At 48.7% G+C, this 14210-nt stretch overlaps 1 protein-coding gene across 2 annotated transcripts in view; it reads right to left on the minus strand.

Moving 5' to 3' along the window:
• Nucleotides 1-14210, minus strand: part of LOC123773290 (E3 ubiquitin-protein ligase TTC3) — a 241840-nt gene that overhangs the window by 22138 nt on the left and 205492 nt on the right. For both annotated transcript variants that reach the window (XM_045766935.2, XM_069307431.1), the window contains exons 34-35: nt 13823-13908; nt 5493-5747 (exon numbers count right to left, since the gene is read on the minus strand). In XM_045766935.2, coding sequence (XP_045622891.1) covers nt 5493-5747; nt 13823-13908 — 341 coding nt within the window. The remainder of the gene's footprint in view (nt 1-5492; nt 5748-13822; nt 13909-14210) is intronic.

Genomic DNA, 14210 nt, shown 5'->3' on the forward strand with positions numbered 1-14210 from the left:
GTTAGGTGAGGTGGTGGTGGAGGCCAAGACCGTCAGTAGTTTCAAAGCGTTATATGACAGAGTGCTGGGAAGACGGGACACTACGAGCGTAGCTCTCATCCTGCAACTACACTTAGGTAATTATACTTAGGTAATTACACACAGTGTACACATGTACATGTACATGTGCACATACACACACACACACACGTGAAAAGAAAATTACAAGACGCCGACCAGTGGGCAGAGAGCACCACACCGGCCAGGCGAAGAAGGCACAAAACTGCATCAAATGGCCAACCTCGACAACAAAACCCAAAGTCCTAGCACGACCACAACATGTGCAATCCAAAAATATCAGTCTGCAAGCCAGGAAGACCCCAGAACCCCAGAAGGCAGAACCGGGTCACACACGAGGAAACAAAGCCCCCTGAACCCACAAAGGGGACCCCAGGAGGAAAAAACCTCCGAAACGAAACCAAAGAACCCAAAGGAACCCGGGGGAGCTCAAACCACCACATTTGCTGGCGGAGATACACCACAGAAAGGCAAAGCACAGCCCCCAGACAGAACCCCCAGGGGAACGGTCAAAACAGACCGAAAACCGAGGAATAAGGTGTGGGAGCAAGCATAAACAGACAGGCACACTTGAGCCCAAACCCTAGGGCCCAGACCCAAAACAGACAAAACGGAAAACCCTCTGTAAAAGCAACACTCAAACGTTCCCAGAGGAACAGAAGATGGGCAGAAAACACCAGAAAAGCAAAGAAACGACAACAGGAGAATAAAACCCCCCAAAAAGGTGAAAAAACTCACCCAAGACGCTCGATCACACACCCATACGCATGTAAACAAACTGCAACGCCGCCCTGGTGGCCACGCCGGGAAACCAGCAGAAGAAAATGGCCACCAGAACAGGGGGCTGTGACCGACGCAAAAGATATGAAAACACGCCAGCAAAAGTAGGAAGCATGCAGACTGGATGGGCAAAAAACTCTGCACAGAAGCAGAAAACCCAGGCAGGGGCAAACAGCCCCAAAACTGCTAGCAGGCATTCCCCACAGCTCCGGGAACCCGCAACAGAGGCCCCGGGGCAGAGCCGTCCTCCAAGCCCTCTGCCCTTAAAGAGAAGCAAGAGTCCATGGGAAAGGATGCAAGAAAGGGCCGCTGGTAAGACCCAGAAGCCTTGGCAGAAGGAACAGGCTCGAAAACCTCTGTCCCCAACCCGAACGTGGCAGCCCCCGAAACCGCCCGAGTCTTGGCCCCAACTAAACCCCGCCCCGACCCCAAAACCCGCAAACGGTCCGGAACCGGGAACAGGGAAGGAAAGGGGCGAACAGCACCTAACCAAAACGGGGCGGCCCCGGGGCATCCGAGTGGGAAACCAACCTAGCGTGTTGCAGCAACCTAACCTAGCTTGCAACATGGATGCTGCCTGTACTCTGAACAGTAATAACATCAGGAGAGTACTGGAGAACAAGGAGAGAATATCTCTCGCAAGACTCCTGGTCAAGGTGTCAGTGACCCAACAGGCAACACGACGGAAGTAAAAGTGGCGACTGTCACCGGGAGACAAGGGCACAGCAACCAATGATCCCGTACAAGACGGATTGGAACCCGGAAGACGCATTCAATGGTCCACCGAGCCCCGACAGGGGTTTCCAGGGCCCGTAGGGTAACAACTACGGGGAGTCCGGGCAAGGTGTTTCTAACCGGTTAAAACCCAAAAGTAACAAGGGGGTAGGGGGACAACACTGAAAACCCCTGCGACGTGTACAATAACGGGAGCCTAGCAGAGGGCCACCAAACACTACCAGTGGAACTATAACCACACTAGGCAGACCCTCACCAGGCAAATGAAAATAAAAACAAAAGGAAAACCCAGCAAGAGTACACCGTCTCTAGAGGCAACAGGAACCGGTCGCCGCTTAGGTGGAAGGTCGCACAACGCCTTGACGCCCTAATCAGCACAATACCAGTGCCTACCTAGGGGCCAAGGGCGAAAACGAGGGCCAAAGAAGGGGCCCCAAGGGCGAGGCAAATGCTGAGCAGCAAGAACCTCTACGGGAATGGTTCCCGAACGCCCCAGGGAAGATAACTCTGTCATGCAGGGGCAGTACTCACAGGGCACTTAGGGAAGGAAGCCCCCCAAGCACATGCTGCCCTGGTACTGATGAGGAACACCTGGCCACCGCACAACACAACACTCGGCAGTGAACACCACACAAGGCAAACACTGCCTAGGAAACTGAGCGCAGAAAAGCGTCTATCCTGGTTGACATTAGCTTACGAACTGATGCTAGGACGCCAGCGCGGTGAGGTTCGGGGCTTTCCCCTCCACCTCTCGGGGCGAAGAGGGTTGCGCGGACGATCGGCGTGGCAGTAAAGTGTGATGTTTGCTCGTTTCCTTGGGATTGTAGGGAGTTTCTACCTCTCTGTTCAGTTTTTTGTTTTAGTTTTTTACCATGTGGGGTTTGTTTTGTTATGCCTACCTTTCTGGATGCCTAACCCTAGTCGATGGCAGATAAGGAAAACCCCAACCACAAGGAGGTTTTCCAGAGCCATTGCTCCCTGAAACCTCTCTGAAGGGGCTAGGTTCTGGTGCTCGTCCCTGGTAGGTCTGAACTCCTTAGCTAATGTCCCGGTCTAATATAACATACATTAGCCCAATAAGCTCCAGGGAGCTGTAGAGCCTCCCCACAGAAAAGCCCGTAAACTTTGGTGTTATTTGGAACAAATGAGAGAACTGTACTCATTCGACGACTTATGTTAAAACTTTATGGAAAGTGAGGGTTAACCTCTATTAGCTGGAAATGCTCTAGTTAACCACTGTGCTGCTCACCTTCAAAATACGGCATTCACCCCTCTGTGTGCAGAAAATAAATTCTGGGGAAATTTTTTTTTGTTTTAGAAAATGTTAAATTACCCTTCCCTGATCACAGATATGTAAAAAAAAAAAAAAAAAAAAAAAAAAAAAAAAAAAAAAAAAAAAAAAAAAAAAAAAAAAAAAAAAAAAAAAAAAAAGATATTATACTTACGTTGGCACCAATGGCGTCCGGAAAATGGCGTGTTACGTCACAATTTGGTGGTCGCCCATGACGTAGACTCCTAAAGCCAGTCTCCCGCCAGCTTCAACATGCGCGAGTTGCCACAAATATTATTTTGTTCATTTTTTTAGTACATTTCCAAATACATTTTTTGTTTTGCCAATCCTATGTATAATTAACATGTACACATTATTATGGCAGTAGAACATCCGTACTGTTCCAAGAGGTTATCTTGAGAGGATTTCGGGGCTTAGCGTCCAGGCGGCTCGGTCCTCGACCAGGACTCCTTTTTGTTACACCCCCCCCCAGGAAGCGCCCCCCCCCCCCAGGAAGCAGCCCATAGCAGCTGTCTAATTCCCAGGTACAGTACCTTACGGGCTATTCATGTCCGTGCCACCTCTTGGGTGGCTTAATCTTTATCAATCAATCCCAGGTACCTATTTACTGCTAGGTAAAAGGGGGCATCAGGGTGTAAAACATCTTGCCCATTTGTCTCCGCCTCCACCGGGGATCGAACCCAGAACCTCAGGACTCAATCCAAAGCGCTGTCCACTCAGCTGTCAGGCGTCAAGACACAGTGTTGTATGTGTCACAAACGTGTCTACATATATTGTTCATATATCCAATGTTTCATGTTCATTTATGTATATTTACACACAATATACATACACTTTTACACACTATATACATTCACCATCAACACACTCAGAACTCCGCAAGTGTGCACTACCACACCCAGCCACCCCTCCCTCACTCCTCCAACACTTTACTCCTTACACCCTACTTGCCAACATTCCTCTTACCACCATACTGTTATTGTATATATTACACTATTTACACACGTTATGTTTATGTACAGTATCTACATGTTTTATTCACCATAACTATGCAAGGAAGCTGGAATTGTCCAAACAGCACAGTGGCCACCATACACTGCGTGAGAAATCACACAGCAGCCAACAGACGACGCTACGATTACGACGCCACCTGCCTCACGAAGTTGGCTCCTCCCAACATAATCCTGTTGCTGTTATTACACTATATACACACATTGTATATACCCATGTACTTATGTGGTCACCATAGCGAATCACTAAGCTAGTATGATGAGCAAAACATGATTGGCTGCCACACACAGTGAGGTACCTGGATTACCTTCCTCACCAAAATTCCTCCTCCCACAATACTACGCACAGTGCTAATTATGACCACAAACCTGCTATTATCACAATCCTGGTCACTAAATCCTGTAAATGAATAACTGACCACAAGTTTATTTTGTAAAGTATAAGAAGTCATTTGAAGATTCCTAGATGGACAAAATAATGGTGTGGTGCTGAGGCTAGTTGTGATGCTGTGGAATCAATGCTGTGAACATCGTGAACAGCATTGATTCACTGATATTTGAACATTGTAACCAGTCATTATCAAACTCAGGCTCTTCTGTAATACTATCATGACTAAATAATACCAGTTACATATATGTTTTGATAGTATTAGGCAATACTGTGGTCACAAGCTGAACAGCAGTGCTGTGAACTCATGCTGCGTGCGCCAGCCTTGGTTGCTTGCTCAGTACTGAGGCTCTCACACCCAGGAATGTTGCCCACGATTTAAAAAAATCAAACAAATGGCATCTGTTTACAAGAGCCCTGAGAAAGCTGATGTGAACCCCATGTTGCCGTGGAGAGTTTTGAATCAAGCGCTATACCTTTAAGATCCTGGAGGCGCGTTGCGCAATCCCACCCCCCCCCACCCCCTCGTTGAGCGCCTGCAGGCTCGTTGCGCAGTTCAGCGATTACTGAATAACCAGAAATTTGCATGAAAATGGGGAATCCAAGTATTGGGGAAAGATGTGTTGCATTGTAATCAAATGCAATTCCTCTTACTTGTAATATATTCCTCTTCATCCGCAAGACCTTCCAACTCTTGTAGTCTTTGTAATTTTGTGTTGCTTGAATGGTCTCTTGCATGGTGGCTCTGTGCACATAATGTACTGGAAGGTGTGTGACAGACAGTGGCCTCTATTTACTAATATTCAAGAAAGAAACTAGGCCATTAATGACTTTTTTTTCTCAAAATAGTAGACGATTGCTAGGGCCATAGGAATGAAATATGTAATTATATACCCACCTCAAATTATAAATATTCAAAGTTGTGTAAAACTGTTAGTTCACGACACTTATAGATATGGTCAATGCACTCATTAACCCTATCAATAAGGGTTAATGCCCTCATCCTGAAAGACCTAGGTCTGATGTTGGTAGGGTTTATTTGTAACCAGGTATAATTTTAAATGCATACAATGAATCAGAAATGACATTCAGCTATAGTGTGATGCACAGCATGCATCACTTCTATAACAATACTTGTTTCTGAGGAATTCAGATAATCCAATAATTTAAATGTTTCAACCAATTTGTTGATGAGGCATTATTGTAATAAGTTAAATATATGCAGACTCACCTGGAATTTAGGTTTTGTTACAGTCAATGGAGTAGGCTGATGGAGTGTTGGTGTGGGCTGTGAGTGGCCAGCTGACATGCTCACTTCAGCACTGGCATTTAGAGAAATATCACTTAACCCATAAGCTGAAGAATTACTGCTTCCTGCTTCAGATATTGTTCCACTCACACTTGCACCTGTTAGGCTTGTGGGTTTGTTTGACTTTTTATTTCCCTTGGTTTGAACACCATGTGAATGAGGGCCAACAATTAGTGGCTGAAAAACAAACAAAAAATTGTGCATAAAGAGGGCATTTTTTAAATAATTATATCAAAATCTCATTCCACCTTATAAAAAAAACCAGCGTTGAATGTAATGAAACGCGATTTTCTGGGTAAACCCCGGAGGCTCCCTGGAGCTTATCAGGCTAATGTATGTTATATTAGACCGGGACATTAGCTAAGGAGTTCAGTCCTATCAGGGACCACCGCCAGAACCTGGCCCCCTCAGAGAGGTTTCAGGGAGCAATGGCCCTGGAAAACCCCCTTGTGGTTGGGGTTTTCCTTATCTGCCATCGATCGAGGTTAGGCACCCAGAAAGGTAGGCAAAACAAAACAAACCCCACATGGTAAAAACTAAAACAAAAAACTGAACAGAGATAGAAACACTCTACAATCCCAAGGAAACAAGCAAACATCACACTTTACTGCTGTGCCGATCGTCCGCGCAGCCCTCCCCGCACCGAGAGGGGGAGAGGGAGCCCCGGACCTCACTGCGCCGGCTGCCTAGCATCAGTTCGGAAGCTAAGCTTCAACCAACGCGAAAAAAAAAAACGACCGGTGGGAGGTAGGGTTTCCAGGGAGCCTCCGGGGCTCACCCAGAAAATGGCGTTTCATTACATTCAATGCTGGTTTTCTGTAGCGAGCCCATACGGCTCCCTGGAGCTTCATACCCAAAGAGAAGAAAAAGAAAGGGTTGACCCAGGAGGCGGCTGCCACATACTCCGCAACGCAAAGCCAAGACAACAGGCTGCAACCTGAGACCCAAGGCAACAAGAACGCACAGGAGCATTTGCGCGTATAAAGAACAAGTGGCCAAGAACCTGTGTGACCCTCTTATCCGAAATGACCCCTAGACGTCACCAACACAGCAGTGAAAGCTGCAAATGTCCAAACAGCACGGGCGTAAGGATAGACCGCAGGCTGGAAGACCTAAAAACTCTGAGGACGACCTGGGAGACCCGAGCCCTGAAACGGGGAACGAGGGGAACTGGATCAACCCAAAGTGCATCCCCAGACAGGGTACGCAGGTAACGGCAAAAAACACAACTGGACAACACAGAATGCACCCCTGGCCGAATCAATCAAGCATCAATAACCCAAGGGCCCCTCCCCCCCGGTAAGCAGTCGTCTCGACCGTTGCCAGAAGGACGAAGAAAGGCTGCAAACGTACAAACCTACCACCAGTACCAAAGAGCAGAAACTTAACCGAAGAGGCTACCACAAACTGAGGAAAAGGTAAGAGGGCACCCTGATCAAGGACCAGGACGGCTCAGGCGAAGCATGAGCAGGCCAGAGGTGAAACAAAACACGGGTAAGCGTACTGAACGGGGCAGATGTGACGTCCACCCTGAATACAAGCAGGAGCAGCTCCGCCAGCGCCGCACAAAACTAGGCGACAGTAAGAAACATCAAATAACTGTAGTCCTGAAAACCCAAGAAAGGACGAGACAACCCGATGTGAAAGAGAAAACGACCTACGAAGAGTAAGACAAAGGTGCATAGAAACACCAGAAGCATAATACTCTCGCTGAGACGAAGCTCGCAGGTGGGACACCAACAAAGCCACCTGATCACCACAGAGATGGTGATACCCGCATCAAAATACCAGACGCGAAGGCCCGGGGAGAAGGCCGAACCAATCACGTACAGGACTGGTACGATCTGCCGAAAGAGGCGGACCCGCGGGAAAACGCCCGGGATTTGGACACCAATCAAGCATTGTCTGAAAATAAAGCCGGGCCAGCCACCAAGGGACCAAGATGGCTACTCTCTTGGGAATGGGCTCCAACCAAGCCAGAACCCGAAGCAACAGCTGGACCAGGAGAAGAGGAACAGGTACCCCCCACCTAGACCAGTCCTTCCAAAAGGCATCCACTGTGAATGCCTCGGAGGCGGGTAAGGGTGCCATATAGAATGGGCGACGCCTAAACCATGCCAACTCGAAGACGTCCATTGCCAGGAGTCCATACGTCCGGCAGAGCCAACGAAACGTGCTGGCGACGACTGGCCAATCCGCGGGCAGAGGAATGAACCGAGACAGGCTGTCCATTAGGACATAGGACACACCCTGGACATGAACCTCACGGTTAGCCAAACCCCGAGAATCCAGCAAACTAGCCACTCGAAGGGACCAACCCCAAAGGCAAACACCTAGGAGAAACCCTGTGGTTCCGGCAAAGAACCGCCAGACAACAGTCCGAATGGAGCTGATTAGTAGAGCACCGTGTGACCCGAACCCTCCGAAGCGCAAACCAGACAGCCACGAACTCCCAAACCATGCTGTGAGCCTGACGGATGGACAGACCTCACCATCTCCGGCCGACCTGGTGAGCACTGGTCACACAGCCCCAGCCGAGAGATGACCCGTCTGTGAACCCATCGAGTGAAGGCTCGGGGAGGTGCCAAGGCACGGAACCCCAAAAGCCCCAAAGAGGAAGCTGGTGATTCAGCACCAACAAAATCCCCAGAGGAACGAATCCAACGATTGCAAGAGAGGCGAAAGGGGAGTCTCCGAAGGAACCAAACAGACGCCGAAGCCAAACCCGACCCTGCGGGCAGACCAGCACGTCAAAGTTCAGACTTCCGCACAACTGCTCGAGCAACCGCCGAACATCCACGGACCCCCTCATGAACAGCCGAAGGCGGGACCAAAGTCGCAGCAACACTTCTGGAGGGAAGTTCAAGGAGCGGCCCAAGAGCCCTAAGCAAGGCCCAGCCAGGTCCGAACCTGTGACGGAAACAGATGGAACGGCCTCCAGATCACCAGGAAACCAAACCCGGCGATCTGGAAAGAACCACATACCTGGTGAGCAGACAAGCAGACCGACTGGGAGCCCACACCAGCCAGTCGTCAAGGTAGGCCAGACACTGAATCCCAAGCAGATGCAGACAGGGCACCAAGATCCTGTAAAGATGCGTAAATACACCAAGTGCCAATTACAAACTAGGGAAGGCAAAAACCCGAAGTGGAAGCCAGTGGCGCAGCAGCCGACACAAGGCCCCCGAGAGACGAACCCAAAGATCGTGTGAGAGGCGGAAGGGACATCCCCAAAGGAACCAAAACAGCCAATGAAGCCAAACTTGACCCAGAGGGTAGACCTTTATTGCAAAGTTCAGGCTCCCGCACAAACCCTCGAGCAACTGCTGGGTGATCCAGGAGCCCCCAGAAACAAGCACATGCAGGACTGAAGCCGAAGGAGAGACTTCGAAGGGAGAGACAGGGAAGCGGTCTGATAGTTCCATACAAGACCCAGCCAGGTCCGAACCTGGGAGGAAACCAGATTCCGCCAGTTCACCAGGAACCCGAACCCGGCTAGCTGGGAAAGCACCAAACCCCTGGCGAGCAGACACGCAGACTGACTGGGAGCTAGACCAGCCAGTTGTCAGGATAGGCCAACACCCAAACACCTAAAAGACGCAGATGAGCCACCACAACCCGCGCAAGGAGTGTGAACACGCGAGGTGCCAGATTCAACCAGAACGGGAGACAACGAAAGCTGTAACCTTGACATCCCACAACAAAACCAAGGCAGTCCCTGAACCCCGGATGTATCGGGACGTGCCAATAAGCATCCTAGAGGTCCAGGGACACCAAGCGCCCGGCTCCAACATAAGCCAAACAGAGTGGTCATACGAAAGGAGGCGGCAAGAAACTCAGGGGTTCAAAAAGGGCAAGTCCAGAATGAAAATCCAGGTCCGCACAGTCCTGTTTTGGAACTGGAAACGGGCAGGAAACCCACCTGAAAGAAGTTGTCGTTTCGACCATGCCCAAGTACACCCATTCAGAGACGACTAGACAGAGCGCAGGAGAAGAAGCCTGGCCCCTCTCCCTTGAACCCCCCCACGGAGGAGCAGCCACTCAATGCTACTGCGGGCCTTGAGAAACAACCAGAAAAGCTCACTAATCGTGAGACCAGGCATGAGCGAGCACCCCGTCAATGGGGCGAACCGCAAAAGGGCTGATGCCCCTTACGAGAACCTGGCCTGCGCACAGAGCAATCACCACGCCGACCAGACACAGACGGATTTGAAACTGACACCTGTGGCCTACCCCGAAGAACGGAACCTCAAGCCCTGGCATGACCCCTCCGGGAAGAACCCACCCAGAAACCCCAGAGAACCAACATGTTGGAAATCGGACAACAGCTAGAAGAAGCCACCTGCATATACTGCTCAACCACAGAGTCTACAAACAACAAAGGACAAAAGGGCGAAGACAAATTAAGAACCAGGACCCAAGCAGATTCCAAGGAGGACATGAGCACAACCCGTCGACAAGCGAAACACGCAGCGAAAAACCGTGACAGCGCATCCCTCAGGATCGGCAGAAATAGCTTCAAAAGTGCAGACGACGCACGAGCAGCCGCTACCATGGCACCAGACCCAGGAACGGACCCCAAACGCCCCTACATTCTCTGCAAGCCAATCTGAAGAGAGCACCAGGAGGGAAAAGAAATGCAAGACCGAAGCCAGCAAGCCACGAGAGCGCAAGTCCTCATCCACAAGCGCAGCCGACAAGGAAGGAACCTGCACGTGAAGCTGAATCGCAATCCACATCCCACAGAAGGGCAGGAGCGAAAAGAAACTCATTAAGGTGCTCGCCTCCCAGGTAAACCTGGACCACAGTCAACGCCTTGCGCCACTCAAGTGTGCGGGTATGACAGAAAGCGCTCCAAGCAAACAATGACAACAATGGGCAGTCCGCAAGAAATGACAATTCCGGAACCTCATAACGAACCCAGTATGGAGATGAAGATCCAAATCTGAAGGAAGATGGACTTATTATAGAGGCATATTCCGGATTGTGCAGGCAGTAAGCCGCAATAGCCGTCCGCACTTCAGTAACCGAAAACCTTTCATAAGGATGGAACCGAAGGACCCACAGGGAATATGGAACCGAACCCGGGAAAGAGCTGTACCTAAAACCAACTCATTCGCAGAGGGGGGTAAGGGAAACCCCACTCTTTGCAACAGTAAGCCCTGCTCTGAGGGTCAGAAAACCCACGCGGGTTCCAACGAAGCCAAAGGCCCCCCAAGTCAACTCCTCCCCAACCCGGGGAACCTCCACATCAGGCCCCATGGGCAAGTCATCCTCCAAAGCCCCGGCCTCACAAGAAAAAGCCGGGATGGCTGAAAAAGCTGGAAGAGAAGAGGCCCACTAGTTAAGACCCCGGAGCTAAAGCTGTAGGAACAGACTCGAATGCCCCCGTCGCCTCCCCGAAAGGGGCAACCCCTGAAACCGCCAGTCTCAGAAACCTCTAAACCCTGCCCCGACCCCGAAGCCCTCAGACGCTTATGAGCTGGTAGCTGAACAGAACAAATCAGAGCAGGGGAAGAACAAGGGGATACATACTGAACCAAGGCCGACGCGACCAACACCCGCAAGTCCGGATCCCTATAAGCAAAGTGGGGGCAGCCTCGAAGCATCTAGGGAAGCAACCAACCTTTACCTAGCCTGCACCCGAATAATGTCATCAGAAGATTGGGTGAATTGAGTCACAAACAAGCAACAATGCTCACAGAGGACTGATTCAAAAGTGTCACTGACCCAACAGGCAGCATGACAAGAGGCAAAAACTATGAGTGTCGCCCCCTCAGACAAGGGGACAGAGCAACCCTCAAACTCGTTCAAGGCGAGAGGGGACCCTGTGTGCCCCCGCGGGGTTTCCCAGTGCCTGAAGACTGGGTACTGCTAACTGGCGGCCAATGCTACCAAACAAACTGCTAAATCGACTTGAGAATGGTCCAAGACGGACCAAAACATCGTCGTCCCTTCACCTTCTAGTGTGTGGTCTGGTCAACATAATTTAGCCACGTTATTGTGACTCATCGCCAGCAAACTGCTAAAGCTGAACCCCCAGGACATGTCCACTCACAAGGGCGAAGCAGGGGGTACCACCGAAAACAGGTTAACCCTAATATAACAGGGAAAAGCGATACCAAGGAAGACCCCCTACCAGGAAAAATAAAAAAAGGAAAAGAAAAACCTTGCAAGAGGACAACGTACCCAAGAGGAACAGAGCCAGAAGCTGTTATAGGTGAAAACTAGCTGCACAGTACCCATGCACCCCTACCAGTGCAAAAACTATCATTTACCCCAAGGTAAACAAGGGCAGAAACCCCCCAAAACACTCGAGCCAGTCAATTGCCAAGCAGCAAAAAACCAACAGAGGTAGACCCCAAGGTGACTTGTGGAACATAACCCCAAACCCCAAGGGCGGTACTTACAGGGCACTCAAGGAAGGTGACTAAGCACATGCAGCCCGAGTACCTGTGAATACTGTATTACTCCCAGCTCACACGCCACCGTAAGGCAGTACTGGACTCAAGGTACAGCACAACACAAGAGTCTGGAGCTGGAGCCACATGACCATGCCACAATCACATCAGCCAAAGAACTGGTGGGTGGATTGCCGGTGTGAGGCTCTGGGGGCTCCCCTTTCCAGGGAGGGGGGAGCTGCGCAGACATGCAGCGCGGCTCGTGTGACATCATGCTCATTTTCATTTGGGGAGTTCTGTACACTAGTTGGTCTATTTTTGTCGTTTTAACCAAAATAGGCGTTTGTTTTGGGGCACTTACCTTTCTGGATGCCTGTCCAGGTCGATGGCAGATATAGAATGCTCCAAATCCCATATGCATTTCGCAACCCATCTTCCGAATTGACAGTACGATTTAATACCAAGTGTAATAAGTACATTTCCTTACTTTCATACATAGTCCATAATTGCACTTATGGGGCTGTTACATTTACCTCCCCATTTATTTTCCTCGTTTTCTGTTAAAACACTCAGAATTTTAGGATGAAGCTTTCAAGTTCAATTCACTATACACAAGTTTTAAAATTCAGGAATTTCTTTTTCAGTTTTATTAAACAATAGAGATTTTATACAAAATTTGAAAATATCCTGAGTTACTTTACAATTTATTGATATATTTTAGTTTTGTTTTATTAGTTTTATACAACCCGTTCTCGCACTTTCTTACAGTCAATATTGACTTATTAAATACGTGCATATTTAATATGTGACATACTAAACATACTAGTTTACCTTGAAAAGCTTCATAGAAAACACCAACCTTACCTAACCTTCTTAGTATGTTAAGATAAGCATCTTATTGCTTCGTAATTACAATTATTACTTAACCTATACCTATAATAGGCCTGAAAAGCCTGAAAAGGGAGCTTATCTAGGGAAAGGAAAATCCTGATTCTAAATATCCGCTGCCTTGTGGCTATACCCCCTCTTTTGGGAAAGGCTTCAGGAGTCAATCTCGAGGAAAAATCCGGAGTTCGAGCCCCAAAGGCAATTCGCTCTCGATTTCGACCTCGTTCTGGCAGCTCCTGCGACGGTGCTGGCACCATGTGTATTCGCATTTCCCTTTCCATTGGATAATTTCAGCAACATGGACCTGCTGCATGGATAACAGCTTCCCCTCCATATCGACCTACCCAGACTTTGCGCCCTGGAGAGCAACCAGAGCGCAACTCCATAGTCTGCAGAGACTGAAGGATGCCTACTACTGGAAAAACGAGACAACACGAGCATAACTCTTATCCTGTAACTACACTTAGGTACATAATTACTTAGGAAATTACACACTTACATTCATTCAATATTACTGCAAGTTTTCCTTTTATATTTGAGATACATTATTGCATCACAAAGCAGCACTACAAGCGAGTGTTAAAATGGCATTGGCATATAGTGAGAGTGGGGTGGGGTGGGAAGAATGCCTGAGTATCATTAAAGTACATAACCTAGCCATTATCAAATGATTATTACAATAGGAGAATATGAAAAGAAGTTGTACTTAATTTAAACGTAAAAACAAAATATTTACATATTGCACATACATCTCACAGGTTTGTAATGTAAGTCGGCACTTAAATGCATACAATTATTTGATTCGAGTGTTTGTGTAAGTTTTGAATCAATTCCCCATTGTCAGTTCACTATATCTAAAACAGTTTCATATTTCAGTTCCTTAAATTTGGCTCAGTACTTAAAAATCTTATATTAAAGTATAGAGGAGGAAGGAGAATGTGATGAATACAATATTTTATGTACCTTTGCATCAGCCTCGGTGTACTCCCAGGGAAGCGAGCCAATAAGCAGCTGAGTAGGGTCTGCCCATTTTGTAGAATTTAGAATTTCTGAAATAATATTTACTGCATGAGCAAAATTTTCACATAGGTGTGTGTGTGTATATATAGCACAAGCCCTGAGAGACAAACACCCACTCAGAGCTCTACGTGATGACAGCATTCCATCAGTCGGTGTCACAAGAGCAGAACCCGTGTGTGGTCAAATCTTTGGTGCATAAAACAGCTTTATCCTTCCCACCAGGATCAGCAGGTGGGTTCACAGGACAAAGACCTAACCACACCAAACAAATGCTCAACCCTGCACTGGGAGACATTGCACAGGGCCTCCTGGTAGAACTAACTAGATTCTC

The sequence above is a fragment of the Procambarus clarkii genome, chromosome 1, assembly GCF_040958095.1.
Source record: "Procambarus clarkii isolate CNS0578487 chromosome 1, FALCON_Pclarkii_2.0, whole genome shotgun sequence".
NCBI classification, from domain to species: Eukaryota; Metazoa; Arthropoda; class Malacostraca; order Decapoda; family Cambaridae; genus Procambarus; species Procambarus clarkii.